At 57.6% G+C, this 22,146-nt stretch overlaps 1 protein-coding gene across 1 annotated transcript; it reads left to right on the top strand.

The window, feature by feature from the left end:
- The first annotated feature begins 1,165 nt into the window (after positions 1–1,165).
- Positions 1,166–15,181, top strand: BAK1 (BCL2 antagonist/killer 1). Its single transcript, XM_053998359.1, has 6 exons — positions 1,166–1,252; positions 4,389–4,494; positions 8,142–8,277; positions 8,356–8,499; positions 10,405–10,585; positions 11,842–15,181. The coding sequence occupies exons 2-6, from the start codon at positions 4,419–4,421 to the stop codon at positions 11,950–11,952; spliced, it is 648 nt and encodes a 215-aa protein (XP_053854334.1). The 5' UTR covers positions 1,166–1,252; positions 4,389–4,418; the 3' UTR covers positions 11,953–15,181.
- The last annotated feature ends 6,965 nt before the right edge of the window (positions 15,182–22,146 follow it).

Genomic DNA, 22,146 nt, shown 5'->3' with positions numbered 1-22,146 from the left:
CCCCAAGGTGGCTGCAGTGACAGGACAAAGCTGCTCAGGACCCCTGGGAGGAAGGCAGCCCCCTCGCTGCCAGCCTGGTGGGCACAGCCCCCACGAGCTGATTCCTCGCTCCGTGATGATCTTCCTTCCCCTGAAGGACAGCCGCTGTGGGAATCCCTTTTTTTCTCCCTCCTATCTGCTTTTCACCGTCAGTGCAGCCCCACCCTCAGCAGGGTGTCCAAGGCCATGTCCCCAAACCTCCGAGGGAGCCGGAGCAGGACCCTCTGCAGCCAGGGGCCGGTTTTCCCTGGAAAAGCTCAGCCAGTAAGCCAAGAATTCCAAACCCCTGGCTCCGGTGCAGAGGAGGTCCCGTGGGGCCCTCAGAGCGCTCCTGCCGTGGAGCAGACAGGTGATGTGATAATCAGCACTCGGGCTCTGCCCAGCCCCAAAGCTCTGCTGCTTATCTGGCATTTTCCAGCCCCAGCAGCGGCCCTGGCAGCGGCCCAAGGAGCGAGCAGAGGAAAAGCAGTTGGGGCAGATTGCTGAGCCCTCCAGGGCTGAATCTCTCTCGCGCTCTCCTCGAGCTGCTGGGATTGCCCCAAAATCTCAGCGGATTTTGAATTCCCAGAGGCACTTGGTGGGAGCTGCCTCTGCCACCGGGGACTTTTTTTTTTTTTTTTTTTTTTTTTTTTTTTCCTGTTGGATCGACACAAGTTTCCCTCCCAGGAACCAGAAACTCTCAAATCGTTCTTTTAACCGGGCTCTCAGCCGGGGAACCTGGCAGAGGGCGAATCTAAGGTGCAGCCGTAAGGAAAAGGTCCAAAAACTGCTGGAGAAGCCAGGAGGGAGCCGAGGATCTCCGGGAGAGCCCGGCAGGAGGGTGCGGGGGGCGGCACGGGCTGTGCGGTGCCAACCCCGCACCCGGCACCCCCCGATCCGCTTCAGCGCCCCCCGAGCCCCCCGAGGAGCCCCCAGAACCCCCCCAAAAAGCCCCCGGTGCTCGGCGCTGCCCCACGCCGGGGTTGGTGCCTCTAGAGGGAGCTGAACTCTGCGCGGCTCTATCTATGGTCAGTGGGGTTGGGTTTCTTCTTGATTTTTTTTTTTTTTTTCCCCTCGTCTTTTCCCTCCTCCTCCCCGGCCCCGCGCGCTTCCTTTGGCCGCGCCGCGCTCCGGGCGGGAGCAGGAAGGGAGCGGCCGGAGGGATGGAGCGGATCCCGGCAGGGATGCGGTAGCTCCCGGGGTATCCCGACCCGCTGCACCCCGCCGGGACGCGGTGAGTGACGAGAGCAGCTCCGTTTCCCCCTGCCCGGACTCTCCTGGGATGGGTTTTCCCTGTTCTCCCGGCCCGGCCGGGATGGGCAGGGACGGACCGGCAGCCGCGGGGTGCGGAGGTCCGAGGGTACGGGAGGGGTGACAGGGACAAAGTGCGCGGTGGTTCCTCAGGGGACGCTTTGGGTGCGGGAAACTCCCGGGCCAGGGCTGGAGGTCCCGCTGCGGGCGGGTCGCTGCCCCAAAGAGGGAATTTACCTGCCCCAAAAAGGGAATTTCCCCTGGTTTAACCGTATTTTCTCCAGCCGCGCTTTTTACGCCGCGGCATCAGTCGCGCAGGGCCCGAAGGGCTCAGGGGAGGGGACATCGGTGGGCAGAGCTGTCCCCGCTGGGGAGCGGGTGACACCCGGGCTGTGACCTGGACACGGGCACGGCGCGTGTGGCTGCGCTGGCCCCGCCGGGGACCCCCGGCCACGGCCGCGGCTCGGGGGGGACCTTGGCTGGGTGGGTGCTGGGGGTCGTGTGCCCACCCTGGGGCCGTGCTGGGTGGGCAGACCCCGAACTGGGCAACCCCCAAACTGGGCACCCCCCAAACTGTGCAGCCACCGAACTGGGCACCCCCCAAACTGGGCACCCCCCAAACTGTGCAGCCACCGAACTGGGCACCCCCAAACTGGCCCAACTCCCCAAACTGTGCAGCCACCGAACTGGGCACCCCCCAAACTGGCCCAACTCCCCATTTTTGCTGCCCTGGAGCAGGGGCAGGGGCAGGAGCGGCCCTGGCCCCGCTGGTCGGGCGGGGATGGGGTCAGGAATCCCTGCGGGATCTCTGGCCCGGGAGGGATCGCTGCCAAAGGCTCGTCCCAGGGGATACCCCATCGATTATCGATTTCCTGGCATTCATAACATGTCAGGGGGTGATTCCAGAGCCCGTGGCTGGGCTTGGATACAGGATTGCAGCTGCTTTTAACCCCTTGCAGCCTCCTACAGGACCCTCGTGGGGTGGATGAGGCCGTGCAGTTCCCCTGACGCCCTCCCTTGAGCCCTGACTCAAATCTTGGAGGGTTTTCATTTCCTGCAGCCCCGGGCTGTCTCTGGGTGTTTGGGTGTCATCTCTTCCTTCACACCCTTCCCTGTTCTCCAGTGTGGCATTCCCGGAACAAAGGGGGAATGGGGAAGCTGGGAAGCAGGAGGAGCACGAGCAGCAGCTCTGGAACCCAAGAGAGGATGGTCTGAGGCACTCTGCGCCCTGCACAGACAGGGAGATTTCCGGAGAATGGGCATTTGGGGCCGGCAGAGGGTGGGGAAAGCAGTGACAGGGCTGCAGTGTCATGTGTCACAGTGAAGACAGCGAAAACAGCGCCAGGGAGCAGAAGGAAACCGAAAACAAAAGTTCCTGCACTGTTCAAAAGGAAATTCAAATGGACTTGAATCATGAGTCATCTTCCTCTGGGTTCCTGGGCTACAAAGTTCTTGCTGCTGACAGCCCTCACTCATTCCAGGCAGGAAAAGTCCCTGTCACCCCTGGGCAGCCCTGGGTCGCTGTGGGACACAGCCCTCTGCCCCACAGGCCGAGCTGGAAAAGCTCCAGAGGCTCCTGAGCTCTTTGCTGGGTGCGCCCACACCCTGCCCCGCATCCTGTGCCACCTGAGCAGTGGCACTGTGGGGTACAGAGGAAAATCCCCCTGTTTTCACAGCTCCAAGGAGCTGCCCCCAGCTTGGGAACAGCTCTGAGTCCTCCCAGTGCAGGTGGGCTCAGCCATGGCCTGGGATGGGCAGAGGATGAAGCACAGGAGGCTCCTCAGTGGAGGAGGAGATGGACACCATCCAAGGGATCTGCACCATCCCAGGGGATCTGCATCACCCCAGGACAGGGAATTCCATGTTTCTGAGAGCCAGGAGAGGCAGCTCTGCAGCTGATCTGGGCGAGTGGCCAGCAGCTCTCCCCAGGGATTTGCCCCTGGTCCCAGCTGAGGATCCTCACTGCTTTCTCAGCTCCTCCTTGGATGGGAGTGTTTGAGTTTGGGGAGGAAGGGGGAAATCCTCTCCTCCCATCCTCGGAGTGTAGGAAAAACCAGCATTTCCATCCTGGTCAGCAGGCTCAGGCCCCTGAGTGCAGCTGTGCAGGGCCTCGTGGTTTTCCAAGCTTTGCACTTCCAGGCCCCATCCCTTGGAAAACAGGCTGTACTTCCTGTCTCCCATTTCTTTTTCCTTCCGAACAATCTCCAGTGTGATGCCATGAGCTCGAACCACGTTGTGCACTTCTCCCATACCCATGGGTGGTTATTTATTCCTACACAGCACTTCCTTTATTTTTGTCCAGGATGCAATTTAAATTTCGGGGTGTCAGGAATTGTGTTTCATCCGTGAGTTCAGGCTTGGTGCAAATCAGGAAGGCCCCCAGCTCAGGCCTGCTGAAGTGTGGGCTGGGAATGTGCTCTGGAATGTCAGACAGCAGCGAGGGGCTGCCCTGATCCCGTTAATCCTGACAGGAACTTTGTGGCCTTCGAGGAGCTCTGATGAGCCCTGAACTGCAGGTTTAGGATACCTGTGAACTTCAGGGGAAAGATGAGCTTTGTGTTTAGTTCTCATTTAATTTTCTTATTTTCTGAGAGGGGAAATGTAAAGAACAAGTGGAGTCAGAGGAAACTGGAGTCCTGGAGGAAATCAGGGCTCATCTCATGAAGGTGTTGTCATGGCAGCTCGGTGTGGTCACAGACGGGGAGCCTCAGAGGTGCTGGAATTTTTGTTACAGCTTTTTATGAAGCTCTGTGGTCTGGGCTGAGGAGGAGCTGGGGCAGCCCACAGCTCTCTTAGAACCAGGAAGGAAGTCTATTAGCATGTCTGCGAGGCGTGCGTGAGGTCCCTTTCTGTGGCAAATGCTATCAGCAATGAGATCCTCAAAGAGGGGGAACCCAGCGAGGTGGGAGTGGAGCCAGTGCCCTCAGAGCTTGATGAGATCCTCGAAGAGGGGGAACCCAGCGAGGTGGGAGTGGAGCCCTCAGAGCTCTCATTGGTACAGAGTGAGTGTGTCTGGAGGGAGGAGCCGCCCTGGCAGAGATAAAAGCAGAGGGCTCTGATCCTCGGGCTGTGAGGGACCACGAGGCTCCAGCCACTCACCATCTCCATCACCCTTCCAGGTGAAGCTGCCATTCCCAAACCTCTCTGCAATGGCCTCAGGGAATGAGGGGGACCCTCCGCGGGCGCAGGGGCGCCAGGGGAGCCAAAGGCGCAGGCTCAGCTCAGGTAAAGGGTTCTGGGGTGCTCAGGGGAGGGAGCAGCTTCAAACCTTTGTTTGCTTATTCATTCCCCTGCTGTGTTCCTTTGGCAAGATGGGATTTCCTGTCTCCAGGGCTTTTTGCAAGGCTGGGATAAGGAACTGGATTGAACTGGGAGGTGCTCGGTGCTTTTGGGACATGCCGGGGGGCTTGCAGCATCCTGTCTAGAGGGAGGTGTCCCTGGGTGGAACAGGGCGAGGTTTGAGGATCTTTTCCATCCAGAATAATCAAGGATTGCGGGCTTGGCATTGGATGGTCAGGGTGGGCAGCAAGGTAGGATTGAAGGCACGGAGAGAACAAAGTGCTGGGAGCTGCCTGCTGTCGAGTATTTCCTTCCTGGAGCATGAGAGAGTGGGAGGTGTTTGGGGTTTGAATCACAGAGGAAAACACAGCTCTCAGGCAGTCTGCGTGGCCTTGGCGTGACATCAGGTCCCGTGTGCCCTGGCAGGGCAGTGGTGGCGAGCTGGGAGCAGGGTCACTGTCCCCCTGTGAGCCCAGCCCAGCCCTGCCCTGGTCAATGGGTGAAACTGGGAATGGGGCTGACAGGAAAAACCCTCAGCTCTTCCCAGCACATGAAACGTGGGGCACGGTGACTCCTGGTGCTGCTGGCCCCGTGAGGAGGGTAAATCAGCTGAGTCAGCTCTGTCAACACCTGGGCTGGAGCTGCTCTGTGGGGTGGTGGAGCTCAGCCCAGCCCAGGGCTCTGCCCTGGCAATGGGATTTCTGCTCTGCTGCTGCTGCCTGGGCTCCTCTCCCTCTCTCAGTGCCAGATCCTGTGGTTACACTGGAAGGAAAATACCCCATCCTTGCCATGCCAGAGTCCAGGAGGTACAAAAATCCACAAACAGGAGCAGTTTGCTGATCTCCTGTTGAGGCCAGCAAAAACCAGTAAGAAATGATGTGAAAACCAGTAAGAATTCAGGCCTTGAGCTCTGAACATGCTGAGTCACAGTTCTGCCAGTTCTTGTTTTCTTAGACTCTTACTGGCAGTCCCAGCTTCCCAAAACTCAGGGTGAGTCAGGAAGAATTGCCCCTCTGGAATTTGGAGGTGGCAGAAGCCTCGTGGACCCCAGTGGGAGCAGGGATATGCACTGTGGGATTGAGGGGTGGAAAGAGGCGTTGTCACAGGGATTGAGCCTGGATTTCATCTGGCGGGGGGGGGGGGGCTCTGCTTGGTTGCCTTTGGATGCAGCAGAGATTTCTCTCCTGCTCAGGGATTTGCTTGGGCATCATTGGGATCAAACCCAAACCCAGCTGCTCATCCCACACTCAAATTGCAGCTGCAGTGAGGTGGAGCTGGGCTTCCCTGGGGGCAGAAATCTCCAGAGGCTGCTCTTGCTTCCTGGGGCTGTTTTCCTTTTCCAGGCTGGAATCTCCCTGTGTGCAGGGAGCTGATCCCTGTCTGCTGGGCTCCAGGGGCTGGGGCCAGGTTTCAGCAGTCCCTGTCACTGCCTGGAGGGGGTGTTTGGGTGTTTGGGGCTGATGGAGATTTTTGGGCAGAGCTGCTCCTGGGAGATGGGAGCAGTGAGAAATGAAGGATCTCAGGAAGAAATGTGAATGTTGAAGGTTTGGGGCTCTCTGGATCTGGGCGGTGCTGTGGATCCAGGGTGTGGATCCCAATGCTGAGTGAGCTGGGGATGGAGGGAGCAGACACGGAGCAGTTCCTTCCTTCCAGAGATCCCGGAGCAGCTCCAAACCTCCCCTTGGCACTGCTGGCACTGGGAACCCACCAGGCAAACCCTGATCCAAATCCCTTGGGTGGGAGAGATCCCAAGACAATCCCAGTGGGTGTGGCACCCATGGGAAGGGGGCATACATCCTCCTGTGGTGGTGTTACTAAAAATGGCTCCAGGGTTTATTTTCATGCAGAGATTTCCTCTTGTGTCTGGCTGAGTGTTTGCCTTCCCTCTCCCTGAAACTCTGACTCAGTTGATTTCGTTTTCTGATTCTCTCTGGAGCGTCACCAACTCCAGTTCCTGGAAGGTGAAGGATTTGTTTGTCACCAAACAAACCCGTGTCTGAAAACAGAAAACAACCCCTGGAAAGTGACAGGAGCTGTCCTTTCCCTTCTGCTCTGCTGGTGTGACCTCAGCACAGCAGGACCCGGGACAGGGAGGTGGGAGCAGCTGGAAAAGCCTGTGAGGAGGATTTGGTGTGATCTGGGGGCTTGGGGATGGGGTTTGTGGGGCAGCACTGCCAGCACAGCTGTGCCTTCACTTCCCGGCCCTGGGCAGGAAGATCTCAGGTTGGAAATGCAGATTCTGGAGAGCTGCGTGGCCAGTCTGGATTCCTGGGATGGTGGGACAGGGTTTGGCTGCTGTGGAGCTGCTGCTGGAGGTGCTGTCCCCTGGGGACAGGGTGATCCCCCAAAAACACAGTCCTGCAGGATCCCCCACTCCTGCCCCTGCCCTGGGACCTCCCGACGCTGGGCAGTGTCTGGGTGCTCCGTGAGAGGAGCTGAGCTCTGATCCTGCCCCACCGCTCCTGTTCCCAACAAATCTTTATCTTGGAAAAGAAACGGGGAAGAGCGATGCTCCCGGTCCCCGTGGGGTCACTCTGTGGGGCTGTGGGAGCCACTGTCCCTCTCCAGGTGCTTCTGGAGCTGCTGAAACTCCGGGACATCCGTGGGGACTTTCCCTGGAGCCATGGAATGTGTGCTGAGGGATGACTCACCATGGGGCTCCCTGCTGCAGGGGGCTGGTCCTGGCCGTGTCCCGTGGGGACAGGGACATGTGTGTGGGTGGGGGTCTGGAGAAGGTTCTGTGGGGACATGTGTGGGGGTCTGGAGAAGGTTCTGTGGGTCTGGAGATGTTTATGTGGGGACAGAGCCACACGTGTGGGTCTGGAGAGCATTTTGTGGGGACATGTGTGGGTCTGGAGAAGGTTCTGTGGGTGCAGGGACATGTGTGGGTCTGGAGAAGGTTCTGTGGGTTTGGAGATGTTTATGTGGGGACAGAGCCACATGTGTGGGTCTGGAGAGCATTTTGTGGGGACATGTGTAGATGTTTATGTGGGCACAGGGACATGTGTGGGTCTGGAGAGGGTTGTGAGGGTGCAGAGACATTTGTGTAGGTCTGGAGAAGGTTCTGTGGGGACATGTGTGGGTCTGGAAAAGGTTCTGTGGGGACATGTGGGTCTGGAAAAGGTTCTGTGGGGACATGTGTGGGTCTGGAGAAGGTTCTGTGGGTCTGGAGATGTTTATGTGGGGACAGAGCCACATGTGTGGGTCTGGAGCCTTTAGTGTGGGGACAAGGACAAATGTGTGGGTCTGGAGAGCATTTTGTGGGGACATGTGTGGGTCTGGAGAAGGTTCTGTGGGAACAGGGCCAAGTGTGGGTCTGGGGATGGTTCTGTGGGTGTAGGGACACCTGTGTGGGTCTGGAGAGGGTTTGTGAGGGTGCAGAGACACGTGTGTGGTCTGGAGAGGGTTCTGTGGGGATATGTGTGGGTTTGGAGAAGGTTGTGTGGAGACAAGGACCAATGTGTGGGTCTGGAGAGGGTTGTGTGGGGACATGTGTGGGTCTGGAGAAGGTTCTGTGGGAATGGCCTCTGCCAAATGTGAGAACGGAGGGAGACGAGCGCGTGCCCTGAGCGTTGTCCCCGCTGCCTGCGCAGAAGGCCGCGTGGCGGAGGAGGCCGAGGAGGTGTTCCGGGGCTACGCCTTCTACCGCTACCAGCAGGAGCGCGAGGAGCGCGGGGCAGAGCTGCCGCCCGACCCCGAGATCGAGCAAATCCAGCAGGAGCTGCGCAGGTAAATCCCTGCTCCTGCCCCTCACCCCGAGCCAGGCCGTGCTCCGGAGCCTGGCCTGACTCCCTGCTCGCCCTGCAGCAGCGAGAGCCAGGTGGGGCAGCGCCTGGCCATCATCGGGGATGACATCTACCGGCGCTACGACGCCGAGTTCCGCACCATGCTGGAGAGCCTGCAGCCCACCCGCGAAAACGCCTACGAGCACTTCACCAAAATTGCCTCCAGGTAAAGCCTCAGGAGCTCCTGGCGTGGGCTGGGGGCTTTTCCTGGAGGGGAAGGGAAGGGAAGGGGAGGTCGGGTGTGGTCACCCACTCTGTCCGTTCGAGCTTCACTCTCCAACCCTGGCCAAGCTCCCGGCGAGCGTCCCAGGATGATTCCTGTGTCTTCTGCCTGTCTGCTCCTCCTCCTCCTGTGCACTGCTCCTGTCATCGTCCCCTCCCGGGCCTCCCAGTCCTTGCCCAGCTGGCTGGGGTCTGTCCCTGGGACACCTGGCCCGTGCCTGTCCCAGCTCCCCCTCAGGGGCACAACCAGCTCCCGCTGTCCCCTGCTCCAGGCTGGGACATGCCAGGGAACAACCCCAGCCACAACTCCACATCTGGAGGTGGAATGGTCACAGAAAAAATGGAATCATGGAATGGTTGGGCCAGGAGGGACCCTGAAGATCATCTCAGTCCAACCCCTGCCATGGGCAGGATGCCACACACGAGACGAGGTGGCTCAGAGCCCCCACCCAACCTGGTCCTCATGGACACCTCGGCACGGGGGCTGCTCCACGGGCTGGCAGAGCCTGCAGGTGACACACAGAGCCTCCTGCAGGTGACACACAGAGCCTGCTGCAGGTGACACACAGAGCCTGCAGGTGACACACAGAGCCTGCTGCAGGTGACACACAGAGCCTGCAGGTGACACACAGAGCCTGCAGGTGACACACAGAGCCTCCTGCAGGTGACACACAGAGCCTGCTGCAGGTGACACACAGAGCCTGCAGGTGACACACAGAGCCTGCTGCAGGTGACACACAGAGCCTGCAGGTGACACACAGAGCCTGCTGCAGGTGACACACAGAGCCTGCAGGTGACACACAGAGCCTGTAGGTGACACACAGAGCCTCCTGCAGGTGACACACAGAGCCTCCTGCAGGTGACACACAGAGCCTGCTGCAGGTGACACAAAGAGCCTGCAGGTGACACACAGAGCCTGCTGCAGGTGACACACAGAGCCTCCTGCAGGTGACACACAGAGCCTGCTGCAGGTGACACACAGAGCCTGCAGGTGACACACAGAGCCTGCTGCAGGTGACACACAGAGCCTCCTGCAGGTGACACACAGAGCCTGCTGCAGGTGACACACAGAGCCTGCAGGTGACACACAGAGCCTGCTGCAGGTGACACAAAGAGCCTGCAGGTGACACACAGAGCCTGCTGCAGGTGACACACAGAGCCTCCTGCAGGTGACACACAGAGCCTGCTGCAGGTGACACACAGAGCCTCCTGCAGGTGACACACAGAGCCTCCTGCAGGTGACAGCCACCCAAAGCACAGCAGCAGGTGAGGAGTGAGGGCACAGACCTGGAAAACTTCCTGCCAGGACTTCCCAGGGAAGCTTGGATCGAGGTGGGATCGAGGGGTTCTGTCTGCAGGGAAATGTCCACCCGGGCCAGGCTGCCCCGTGGCACGGGCAGGACGGGTCTCTGGGCTCCTGTCACTCCTCCAAACACCTCTGGCTGTGACAGCCCTGTCCCTGTGCCCTCTGCTCGTGTCTAATTCCTTCTTTTCTCCAGTGTTTAACTCCTTCCTTTCTGTCCTTTTCCTGCTCCCCTGTCTGGGAAGCCGCACTGGCTGAGGCGGCAACACACGCAGGTAAATTAACCCCTGTCCCTGTTCCTGTCACATGTAAATTAAATTAACCCCTTCCTTGTCACACTCAGTTAAATTAAATTAACCCCTGTCCCTGTCACATGTAAATTAAATTAACCCCTTCCCTGTCCCTGTCACACTTAGGTAAGTGAAATTAAATTAACCTCTGTCCATTTCCTCAATGCTGACCCTGCTGCTCGAGCTCCCCAGGCCTGGGCAGCTCTGAGCTGGGATTTCGGGCAGGGATTCAGGGATCTCCCGGGCTTTGTTGCAGCCTGTTCGAGAGCGGCATCAACTGGGGCCGGGTGATCGCCCTGCTGGCCTTTGGCTACCGCATGGCCATGCACGTGTGGCAGCGCGGCGTCAGCGGCTTCCTGCGCCGCATCGCCCGCTACGTCGGGGACTTCATGCTGCAGAACCGCATCGCCCGCTGGATCGCCCAGCAGGGAGGATGGGTGAGCGGGGGGCAGCTCGGGGGCAGCTCGGGGGCAGGTTTGGGGGCAGGTTTGGGGGCAGGTTTGGGGGCAGGAGGCGGGTTTGGGGGCAGGCAGCAGGGTTTGGGGCAGAGAGCAGCTTTAGGGGCAGATTTGGGGCAGGTTTGGGGGCAGATTTGGGGCAGGTTTGGGGGCAGCTTTGGGGGCAGCTTTGGGGGCAGGGGGCGGGTTTGGGGCAGGCAGCAGTGTTTGGGGCAGAGAGCAGCTTTAGGGGCAGGTTTGGGGGCAGGTTTGGGGCAGGTTTGGGGGCAGGCAGCAGGGTTTGGGGCAGAGAGCAGCTTTAGGGACAGCTTTGGAGTAGGTTTGGGAGCGGATTTGGGGCAGGGGGTGGGTTTGGGAGCAGGAAGCAGGGTTTGGGGCAGAGAGCAGCTTTAGGGACAGGTTTGGGGCAGGTTTGGGGGCAGCTTTGGGGGCAGGGGGTGGGTTTGGGGCAGGCAGCAGGGTTTGGGGCAGAGAGCAGCTTTAGGGGCAGGTTTGGGGGCAGATTTGGAGGCAGGGGGTGGGTTTGGGGCCAGGCAGCAGGGTTTGGGGCAGAGAGCAGCTTTAGGAGCAGGTTTGGGGGAGGATTTGGGGGCAGGGAATAGGTTTGGGGCAGGTTTAGGGGCAGATTTGGGAGCAGAGGGCGGGTTTGAGGACGGGACAGCTCTGGGGGCATGGGGCAGCTTTGCAGGCAGTTTGGGGACAGGGGGCAGCTTTGGGGGCAGGGTTTGGGGGCCGGTGGCAGGGTTTGGGGGCAGTTTTGGGGCAGCTTTGGGGCAGCTTTGGGGGCAGGGGGCACAGTTTGGAGGTAGGGGGTGGGTTTAGGGGCAAGGGGCAGGGTTTGAGGTTAGGGGGGCCAGGGCAGCTGGGGGAGTCAGGGTTTGGCAGTCAGAGGAGTCAGGGAAGTCAGAGTTTGTGGTTAGGGGAGCCGGGGCAACTGGGGGAGTTGGGGATTGGGGGTCAGGGGAGTCAGGGGTTTTGGGGGTCAGAGGGGCCAGGGGCTCAGGGTTTAGGGGCCAGGGGGGTTATAGTCTGGGGCCAGGGTTTGGGGTCAGGGGGCAGGGTTTGGAGTTAGAGGGGTTCAGGGCAGCTGGGGGAGTCAAGGGTTGGGGGTCAGAGGAGTCAGGGGAGTCAAGGGTTGGGGGTCAGAGGAGTCAGGGGAGTCAGGGCTTGGGGCTCAGGGTTTGGGGGTCAAGGACGCTGCCAGCACTGACCCCAGCGTGTCCCCTCCCCGGCAGGAGGCCGTGCAGAACCTGGACAATGTTTACATGAAGTACATGCTGGTGGCAGCCGTGGCAGTGCTGGGGTACCTGGTGCTGCGACGCTTCTTCACCCCCTGCACCCCCTGACGGGGCACGGGGCCGGGGGGGCACCGGGCACCCCCTCCTCTGCTCCACACCCCCAGGACAGGGGGGACCCCAGGAACTTCCAGGAGAGAGCATGGCTGGGGGCTGGGAGCCTCCTGCTGCAGGGTCTGGGGTCTCTGCAGCAGAGGTCTGGGGACAGGGGGGGCTCTGCTTTGTTGTGTTTGATGCCTCAAAAAGCTGCTGAGGAGGGGACATCTCTGGGAGGGGACATCTCTGGGACAGGGTGTCTCTAGGAGGGGACATTTCTAGGATGGGGACATCTCTGGGATGGGGAATCTTTGGGATAGAGTGTCTCTGGGAGGGGACATCTCTGGGACGGGGAATCTTTGGGATGGGACATCTCTGGGAGAGGACATCCCTGACCCCCCGACCCCCTCCCAGATCCTCTGGAGGAGCAGAGGGGTGTGACAATGCCCCAGTGGCAGCGTGTGACAATGACAATGTGGCACACAGTGCCCAGGTGGCAGCGTGTGACAATGCCCGTGTGTGCCCGTGCTGGCTCCTGTGCCCCTGGGGCAGGAGCAGAGCCCCGTCCCCATCGCTGACGGCTCCACCCCCGTGGCTGAGGGTGATCCCAGCCCTGGCTGCTCCAGGGTGATCCCAGCCCTGGCTGCTCCAGGGTGATCCCAGGGTGATCCCAGCCCTGGCTGCCCCAGGGTGATCCCAGGGTGATCCCAGCCCTGGGTGCCCCAGGGTGATCCCAGGGTGATCCCAGCCCTGGGTGCTCCAGGGTGATCCCAGGGTGATCCCAGGCTGCTCCAGCTCTTGGAAACCCCAGCAGGGACAAACCCAACGGGGCAGCTCCACCTCCCGCTGCTCCCGAGCCCAGCACTTGAGCCTTTCCCAGCACTTGAGCCTTTCCCAGCACTTGAGCCTTTCCCAGCCTTTCCATGGACATCCCGACCCTTTTCCATGAAAACCCTCCTGCCTGGAGCCCTGCAGCTCCTGGGGGCACAGCTGGGAAGCACCAGCAGCTCTCCCATCACTAAAAGCTGCAGGTGCCAGGACAGGCAGTGGCCCTGCTCCCCTCCTGCCCCAGTTGGGCTCCCTGGCTCTTACTGGGAGCACTGGAGCTGCAGCTCCATGCAGGGACCAGGCTCCTCTGGGCAGGGACTTGTCCTGGTCCTGTTGAGGGATTTTGGGGTGAGGAGGGGAGCAAACTCCTCTCTCCCATCCCAAACCTTCCTGATTTTTGCAAACCAGGGAATTCAAGCTGGGTATTCCCTGTTCTGCCCAAGCTGCAGATGAAGAATCCCTCCCTTTTCTCCCCTTGCAGCTGCCCAGGCTTAGCAGGACCAGCCTGGATTTTTTTTAATGCTCCCATTTCTCCTGTCCCTGCCTCTTTTTTAACAGAATAACCAACTTTTCAGCCTGTTTCCATATCTGAGCTTGTCATTTTGCTCCTGGCTCTTCCTGCAGGATCCCTCTTCCCTAATGGGAATGCTCTGGGCTGTGCTTAAGAGAAAAGCATTAAAATATTTGCTGTATTATTCCCACCCCTGCTCGGCTGTGCTTGCCCCGTGCAGGGCAGCACAACTTGGCCATGCTCAGGTTTAGTGGCCACAACTCGGGTTTTGTGGCCCTTCCCGGCTCACCTGAGCCCCCCTGGCTGCTTTGTCCCCTTGCAGGTTCATTTCTCCACACAAAATTCCCGTTCTCATCGTGCCACCTCTTCTCCCAGCTTGGGAGAAGCTTAAACTCGAGTTTTAAATCGAGTTTAAAGCCCTTCCTCCGCTGTGAACCAGTTTAACCAGTACGATCCGTGCTCCCCCCCTCCTCCCCGGCTCCTTTTGGGTGCAAACACCACCAGATGGAGCCTTTTGGCCACGATGGCTACGAGCCACCGCTGCTTATTTCCCTTTTTTTCAGCCCCTTGACTGACAAATCATCGTCGGTTCTCTGCTTGGGTTGTGTCCAGCAGGACTTGGAAAAAAAAAATAATAAAAATCAGTGCACCAGCTTTAATTCACTACTTCAGACCCACTCCTGGAACTTCAGCAGATCAGGGAGAGCTTTTGCTGCTCATTTATTCTCATTTCCCAGCTAAAGCTTCCCCTTGCAGCTGTGAGGCCATAAAGGATATTTTTCAGATTTATGGGGAAGGATTGAGCCTTAGTGAGGTCCAGGACAGAGGGGAGAACTCTTCAATAGGTGCTGTACAAAGGAAAAATTCCATTTTTATGCATTTTTCTCAGGGGATTTGCAGAGGGAGGAGCCTCTCAGGATGTCAGGGCCTCTCCTCCCTCTGCTTTCAGCTCTCCCAACCTTCCTGGGTGGAAAAAAGCTTGAACTGGGGCTGTGGCTGTGCTGAACTGGGGCTGTGCCCCAGCCCTGCGTGGCCACAGCCCCGCTGCCCCTGCCAGCCCAAAGCAGGGAAGGGACAAAGGGGCCTGGGGGGATTTCCTGGTGCTCCAGGAGGGGAATGCAGGGCACAGAGACAGAGGATTCCTGGGCTGGCAGGAGGAATTCACCCAGGAGGGATTTTCCAGGAGAATTTATCCAGGAGGATTCATCCAGGACGAATCAATCCCAGAGGTCAGGGTGGTGCATGGAAAAGGGGTGAGAGCCCAAAGGAGTCTTATTTCCTCCTCTTGAGTTTTTTCTCCTCCTGAGCCTCTTTTTACACCTTTTGAGCCCTTTTTAACTCCGATTGAGCCGATTTTGAGGGCGGTTTTTGATCCCACCCTCTCCCTCCTGGGTGGAGGAGTCTGTCCCAGCTCCCTGAGGGTCAGAGGCACCTCTCCAGCCCTTCCCCATGCCCTGAGCCACTCCTGGCCACCCCTGGCCAGCCCAGGTGGCCCAGGGCTCTGTGTGAAGCTCCGTACCTGACCCAGGCTGGCACTGTCACCTCTGCTCCTTCCCTGCCCTGACCCCGGTGTCCCCTCCCCAGCCCTGCTGTCCCCCAGGGCAGTGAGGGACACTTTGTGGTGGCTCTGGAAGGGTGGGACAAGGACACCAACCTTGTTTTTTCCAACCTTGAAGAGGGGAAGTGCACAGGTTGTCCCTGGGAGAGGGGGGAGGAGGGACCTGCGGGTCACCTTTGCACTGTGTGGGACACGCCGGGGTGGCTTTGACCTGCAAAGAACAAACAAAAAAAAAAAAAAACCAAAAAACCAAAAAAAAAAAACCCATTTGTTTTTACAAATAATCTGTTTTTAAATGATGTAATATATAAAAATATCTATCTATGTCAGAATAAAAATGGTACACTGAGTGCAAACTCACCTGGCTGAGTGCAGGGTTTGCTTCCAGAAGCTTCCAGGAGCTTTGCTCCTCACTCCACGAGCTCTCCAGCCTCAGCTGCCTCCTTAATTTCGGGATCCCGGGTCTCCTTTAGCTTTTATTTTCCAGCCTGAAGAGCTGAGGGAGAGAAATCTGCTTCTGCTGCAGCTTCTGGTGCCATCCCTGAGCTGCAGAGCCTCCCCAGAGAGGCTGCAGGGAGGGAGGGGGGAGATTTTGGGGATGGAAAAGGGGAAATTGGGATGGAAGACGGGAGATTTTGGGGATGAACAAGGGAGGATGTGGGGATGGAAGAGGGAAGACTGTGGGGATGGAGAGGGAGAAATTTGTGGGATGGAGAAGGGAAATTGTGGGGCTGGGGAGGGAAGGATTTGTGGGGTGGAGAGGGGAAATTGTGGGGATGGAAGATGGGAGATTTTGGGGATGAAGAAGGGAGAATGTGGGGATGGAAAAGCAAAGATTGTGGGAGTGGAGAGGGGAATTTGTGGGGATGGAGAGGGAGAGATTTTTGGGAAAGAGAAGGGAAATCTTTGGGGGATGGAGAGGGGAGATTGTTGGGATGGAAAGGGGAGGTTTTTGGGATGGAAAGGGGAGGGTTTTGGGATTGAAAGGGAAGGTTTTTGGGATGGAAAGGGGAGGTTTTTGGGATTGAAAGGGAAGGTTTTTGGGATGGAAAGGGGAGGTTTTTGGGATGGAAAGGGGAGGTTTTTGGGATTGAAAGGGAAGGTTTTTGGGATGGAAAGGGGAGGTTTTTGGGATGGAAAGGGGAGGTTTTTGGGATGGAGAAAGGAGGTTTTTGAGATGAAGAGGGGAGGCTGCAGGGCTCTGCTTTCTGAGCAGCTGCTCCACCTGCCCAGAACTGAGGATCTTTGATGTGTCCACACCCCCCCAAGCAGGAAACAACAAGGATAGGAAATAACAAAGGAAAAATCCACCCCAGGGCAGGAGCAGCAGGGTTCTCAGCCATAAAGCACTCCTGGAAGTGACAGTGTCCTTGTCAGGTCCAGGAGCCAGCCTGGGGTGGGACAGCTGGGACCTGTCCCTGACCCCTGAGAGCCACCCCAGCCCTGTCCCCTCCTGCACCCCCTGCTCTGGGGGGGTTTTAGGGCTGGGCTGAAGCTCCAGTGGGGCCCAGGGTCGTGGGGAAGCCTTGGAGGATCCATCAGTGCTGCAAACGTGGAACATCTTCCATGGACCCATCTCTGGGACACATCCTCGATCGTTTGGATTTTTGGAGGTGTCTGGGCACTCAGGGCCACAGGCCCCTGGAGACAAAGTCCAGCCTTTTTATAGGGGAAAGAAAAGTGGCCAGGCCAGGTTCCTGATGTCAGTTTGTAGGGTTCCCTTGGGACTGTCAGGGCAGCACGGGTTTGAGGTGGGGGCAGCTTGGGTCTGTGATGTTTATTAGGAATTTTTGGAGGTGTCCGGCCACTCAGGGCCACAGGCCCCTGGAGGCAAAAATCACCCTTTTTCCATGGGAATAAAAAGTGGCCAGTGCAGGTTCCTGATGTCAGTTTTTAGGGTTCCCTTAGGACTGTCAGGGCAGCACAGGTTTGAGCTGGGGGCAGCTTGGGTCTGTGACACATCTTCGATCGTTTGGATTTTTGGAGGTGTCCAGCCACTTCAGGGCCACAGGCCCCTGGAGGCAAAGATCAGCCTTTTTCCCTGGGAAAGAAAAGTGGCCAGCCCAGGTTCCTGATGTCAGTTTGTAGGGTTCCCTTGGGACTGTCAGGGCAGCACAGGTTTGAGGTGGGGGCAGCTTGGGTCTGGGACACATCCTTGTTTATTCGGATTTTTGGAGGTGTCTGGGCACTCAGGGCCACAGGCCCCTGGAGAAAAATATCACCCTTTTTCCATGGGAATAAAAAGTGGCCAGCGCAGGTTCCCGATGTCAGTTTGTAGGGTTCCCTTGGGACTGTCAGGGCAGCACGGGTTTGAGGTGGGGGCAGCTTGGGTCTGCGATGTTGATTAGGAATTTTTGGAGGTGTCCGGCCACTCAGGGCCACAGGCCCCTGGAGAAAAATATCACCCTTTTTCCATGGGAATAAAAAGTGGCCAGGCCAGGTTCCTGATGTCAGTTTGTAGGGTTCCCTTGGGACTGTCAGGGCAGCACGGGTTTGAGCTGGGGGCAGCTTGCCTGAGAGCTGGGGCGGGATCTGGGGGCTCTGTGGGACGAGGGGGCTGCCCCGGGCGGTGGCTCTGCTGTCCCCAGGCAGGACAGCCCAGCTGTCCCCTCCCGTGTCCATGCCCGGGGCAGTGCCAGCGCCCCAGGGGTCCCCGGGCTTGGGTTTCGGGATGGCTGGAACAGGATTCCTGCCAGGATGGTCGGGAGCAGCCGGAGCCGAGCCCGTTCCTGCAGAATTAATCCCTGGGAATGTGTTGGGAGGAGAGCAGAGAGGGAGGCTCGGGAGAAATGGCTGCAGGAGGAGCCGGGGGGCTCAGGCTTTCCACAGAACCCGCCAGCAGCAGATTAAGGATCGGAATCCACAGAAATATTTCCCCCCCAGGCCCCGGGGGTTATAAATAACCTCCCCCAACTCTGCCACTTTGGGATCTCCAGAGGATTCCCAGAGCCCGGAGCTGCCCCTGCGAGAGCAGAGGGTGAACTTAAAGGGAGGAGAAACGGCCCTAATTAAAGAGGCAGCTGCTCCCCTAATCCACTTTGTGCCCTGCCCCAAACCCAGATCCCAATCCTAATTAAATCACCAAAAAAAAATTAATTAAGGCCACACTATCACTGCAGTGTTTGCCTTTGGCCATTCAGATTTGGGATCGACCCCAAAGCAGAACCCAGGAGCTGGTGCCAATGTAGATCTGGAGCTGGAATCTCCAAAACTGGGTCACGCCCCAAAACCCCCGAGTTTTGTGGCAATAAAGGTTTCTCAAGCCCCAAGACCCCTGTGTTTTGTGGGAATAAAGCTCTTTCAAACCCTAAAACACCCAAGTTTTATGAGAATGAAGCTTTTTCAAACTCCAAAATACCCAAGTTTTGTGGCACTAAAACTCTTTCAAACCCCCCAATCCCCCAAGTTTTGTGGGAATAAAGATTTCCATACTCCAAAACCCCCAAGTTTTGTGGGAATAAGGATTTTCATACTCCAAAACCCCCAAGTTTTGTGGGGATAAAGGTTTTCCTAGGTAATTTCCAGGACACAAAGTGAAAGGGAGTGGGCAGGAGCTGGGAGAACACTCCTGTTTTTATAATTCCCCCTTTTTAAACAGAATCCTTCCCTGCCAGGCACGTTTCCCTCATTGGCACATGCCTGGAATCCTCAACCCCTGGCTGGGATCCCACGGCAGGATCCCCTTCCTCTGCAGGGTTTTTTTCCTGTCCATCCATCCCAGGCTTTATTTCTGCCCCCAATATCTGGGATTTTCCTGCAGGGGCCCGGGAGAGCTGCAGGGAGCTGACCTTGGCCTCCCATCCTGGGGGAACACAAGGATGGGATCAGCCCCTCTGCAAGCAGCAGAACCTGGGAGAAATGGATTTGTAAAGAATTCTTGAAATCTGACAGAAACCTTGCACAGTCTTGTGTATCTTGATGCCAACACTGAAATAAGGTTTGCTGCCTGAGGAAGGCCGTGGAATAGAGATGACATTGCTGAGAGACAGACTGAACTAAAAATAAGTTTTAAAAACAAGTCAAAAATAAGTTTTAATGAGTTCTAAAAGATGGCTTTGCACAAAAAGACCAGATGTTTTAGAGAATTAGAACTGTAAAAGATGCGTTGTAGTAGGGCTACGTGGGGTAAAGACATCGGTGATTGGTGTTAGGAGTAACAGCAGCGTCGTGCAGTAAAAATAAAAAGAGCCGCGGCCGCTGGAATTCGCTCCTCCGGCCACAGAGCGGCTCCTGCGGGCAGATAAGGGCGAGTCCCGGCCCGGCGTTATCACACGAGGCAGCTCCTGCCGGCCCCTTCCAGCTCCTGCCGGCCCCTTCCCGTCCCCTCCAGCCCCTTCCCGTCCCCTCCAGCCCCTTCCTGTCCCCTCCAGCCCCTTTCTGTTCCCATCTGTCCTCTCCAGTTCCTTCCAGCCCTCTCCAGCCTCCTTCTGCCCCTGAAGCCCCTTCCAGCCTCTTCCAGCCAGCTTCAACCCCTTTCCATCTCCCCTTTTCCATCCCCCTTTTCCATCCCCTCTTTCCACCCCTCTTTCCATCCCCCCTTTTCTATCCCCCCTTTCCATCCCCCCTTTTCCATCTCCCCTTTTCCATCTCCCCTTTCCATCCCCTCTTTCCATCTCCCCTTTCCATCCTCCCTTTCCATCTCCCCTTTTCCATCCCCCCTTTTCCATCCCCCTTTTCCATCCCCTCTTTCCACCCCTCTTTCCATCCCCCCTTTTCTATCCCCCCTTTCCATCTCCCTTTTCCATCTCCCCTTTTCCATCTCCCCTTTCCATCTCCCCTTTTCCATCCCCCCTTTCCATCCCCCTCCCAGCCCTTTCCATTCCCTGTGCACCCCAACCCAGCCCATCCCTTAGGCAGGGTTTCACGAACACACCAAACCTGAACTTTCATCCCCAAAAATTCCCTCTAGAGGGCACAAGGTGGAGATCCAGCTCCCTGCTCATTCCACATCCAGTCTGAAGGGCTGGGGGCTCCAGCCCACCTCGGCCCACATGGAAAAACCCCAACTGACCAGTTGGAAATTCCTGTATCCCTTCATATGATTCAGGATTTTTATGTCAGCATCACCCAAAACCACCCCGCCCCCCCACAAAGAAAAAAAAACCAAAAAAAACCAAAAACCCAAAAAACCCAACAAAACAAAACAAAACAAAACAAAAACAAACACAAGAAAAATTAGAAAAAAAACAACCAAAAACCCCACAAAAAATCCCAAATCAAACCCAAAATAAAAGTATGGAGGTGCTTTGGTTTTGTGGGGTTTTTTTTGGGTTTTTTTTTGTTTTTTTTTTTCAGTACAGCACAAGGAAACATTTTGTGCCGCAGTGTCGGGGCTGGCAGGTCACAGGGATGGCCACCAGGGTCCTGCCTGTCCCCTGCCACGTCCTTGGTGGCAGCCAGGCGAGTCCCCATCCCGCCTTTATTGCCGCTGTAAATCAGGGAAGCTCCGCCGGCTTCCAGGAGCTCTGCAGATTTATGCCAGGAGCTGACCCGGCATCTCTATTTTCAAATCTGGGGCGGATTGAAATATGCTGCTTTTCAATAATATATTCAGGTTAACAGGGCCTTTCTATTTGAGCAATTAATCTTGCACGGAGCCAGCGCCTCCGGGGACGACGTGCGGGGGTTGCCAAGGAGAGGAAAACAAACAGCTCGGTTGTGTAAGCGAGGGATGCAGCACAGCCCGGGCTCCCAAATCCAGAGTGTCCCCAGCCCCGGGATGGACACGGTTCCACTGCAGAGCAGCCTCAGCTCGGCCTGGGCTGCTGAGAAATCATCCAAAGCTGGAATATCGAGGCGTAAATCTGTGGGAAGAGGGGAAAGGCTGAAAAAAAAAAACTTTCCAGGGCATTCTCAGGGCTGTTCCCTGCTCCAGCACGTGCCCAGGGCAGGAGGAACCCCAAGGGCATCACACACGTCCTTTGGGGTGGCTGTGCATGGATTTGTGCCACGGGAACCCACGCTGGCTCCAGCACTGATGGTGCCACCAAAGGCTCTTCCCAAACCCGATCCTGCTCTTTCCCCAGCCCTGGGATGGACACGGTTCCACTGCAGAGCAGCCCCAGCACAGCCTGGGTTGCTGAGAAATCACCCAGTAGGGATGATTGAGGATATGGAATAACGAGGAGAAAATCTGTGGGAAGAGGAGAAAGGCAGGGCTGTGCTGGAGGAAACATTTCCAGAGCATTCCCAGGGCTGTTCCCTGCTCCAGCATGTGCCCAGGGCAGGAAGGGGGACTGAGGGCACAGAACACATCCCTTGGGGTGGCTGTGCATGGATTTGTGCCACATGAACCCTCTCTGGCTCCAGCACTGATGGTGCCACCAAAGGCTCTTCCCAAACCCAATCCTGCTCTTTCCCCAGCCCTGGGATGGACACGGTTCCACTGCAGAGCAGCCCCAGCTCAGCCTGGGCTGCTGAGAAATCACCCAAAGCTGGAATATCGAGGAGAAAATCCATGAGAGCAGGGGAAAGGCAGGGCTGTGCTGGAGGAAGCCTTTCCAGAGCATTCCCAGGGCTGTTCCCTGCCCCAGCACGGCAGGAGGGCACAGCACACATCTCTCACGGTGGCTGTGCATGGACTCGTGCCACAGGTAATTCCAGGCTGGCTCAGCCCACAAAGACTTCCCGAATCTGATCCTGCTCTTTCTGCCTCCCTCTCGCCATCTCCTGCCAAATTTCAGCTTCGTCCTCACCCAATAAACACAGAGAGAGGGGGGAGAGGCTCCAGGCCAGCCAGGTCCCACAGCCTCGTGCCCAGGAGGGAATGGGAACCTGCTGGGAGCTACCTGGGGTAAATCTCAGCCTGTTTTTTTTTTGTGCACCTCAGGTCTCCATGGGAACGAATCGGGAAGGAATTGTTCCCTGGGAGGGTGGGCAGGCCCTGGCACAGGTGCCCAGAGCAGCTGGGGCTGCCCCTGGATCCCTGGAAAAGTCCAAGGCCAGGCTGGACAGGCCTTGGAGCACCTGGGGCATGGGAGGTGTCCCTGCCATGGCAGGGGGTGGCACTGGGTGATCCTTAAGGTCCCTTCCCACCCAAACCATTCCATGACTCCCTGGTCCTGTTCTTTGTCCTAAAGCTCAGTGAACACACAAATTTTAGGCCTGGAACTGCCCCTGTTATTTTTTCCCTCCTCCCATTTTCTGTTCCCCCATCACCAGCAGCATTCCCAGCGTCACACATTCACAGATCCTTGGGATCTGACCCTCAGCTTCTCCATCTTCCAGCACGTTCAATCCCAAACCAGCCTGGGCACACTCCTGCCAAGCCAAGTGGGATTGGGCTCGTGCCCAGGGGCAGAAAAATCTCCAG

The sequence above is a fragment of the Vidua macroura genome, chromosome 24, assembly GCF_024509145.1.
Source record: "Vidua macroura isolate BioBank_ID:100142 chromosome 24, ASM2450914v1, whole genome shotgun sequence".
Classification (NCBI taxonomy): Eukaryota; Metazoa; Chordata; class Aves; order Passeriformes; family Viduidae; genus Vidua; species Vidua macroura.
The sequence above is the reverse complement of the archived record's forward strand: the minus strand, read 5'-3'. Positions and strand labels throughout refer to the sequence as shown.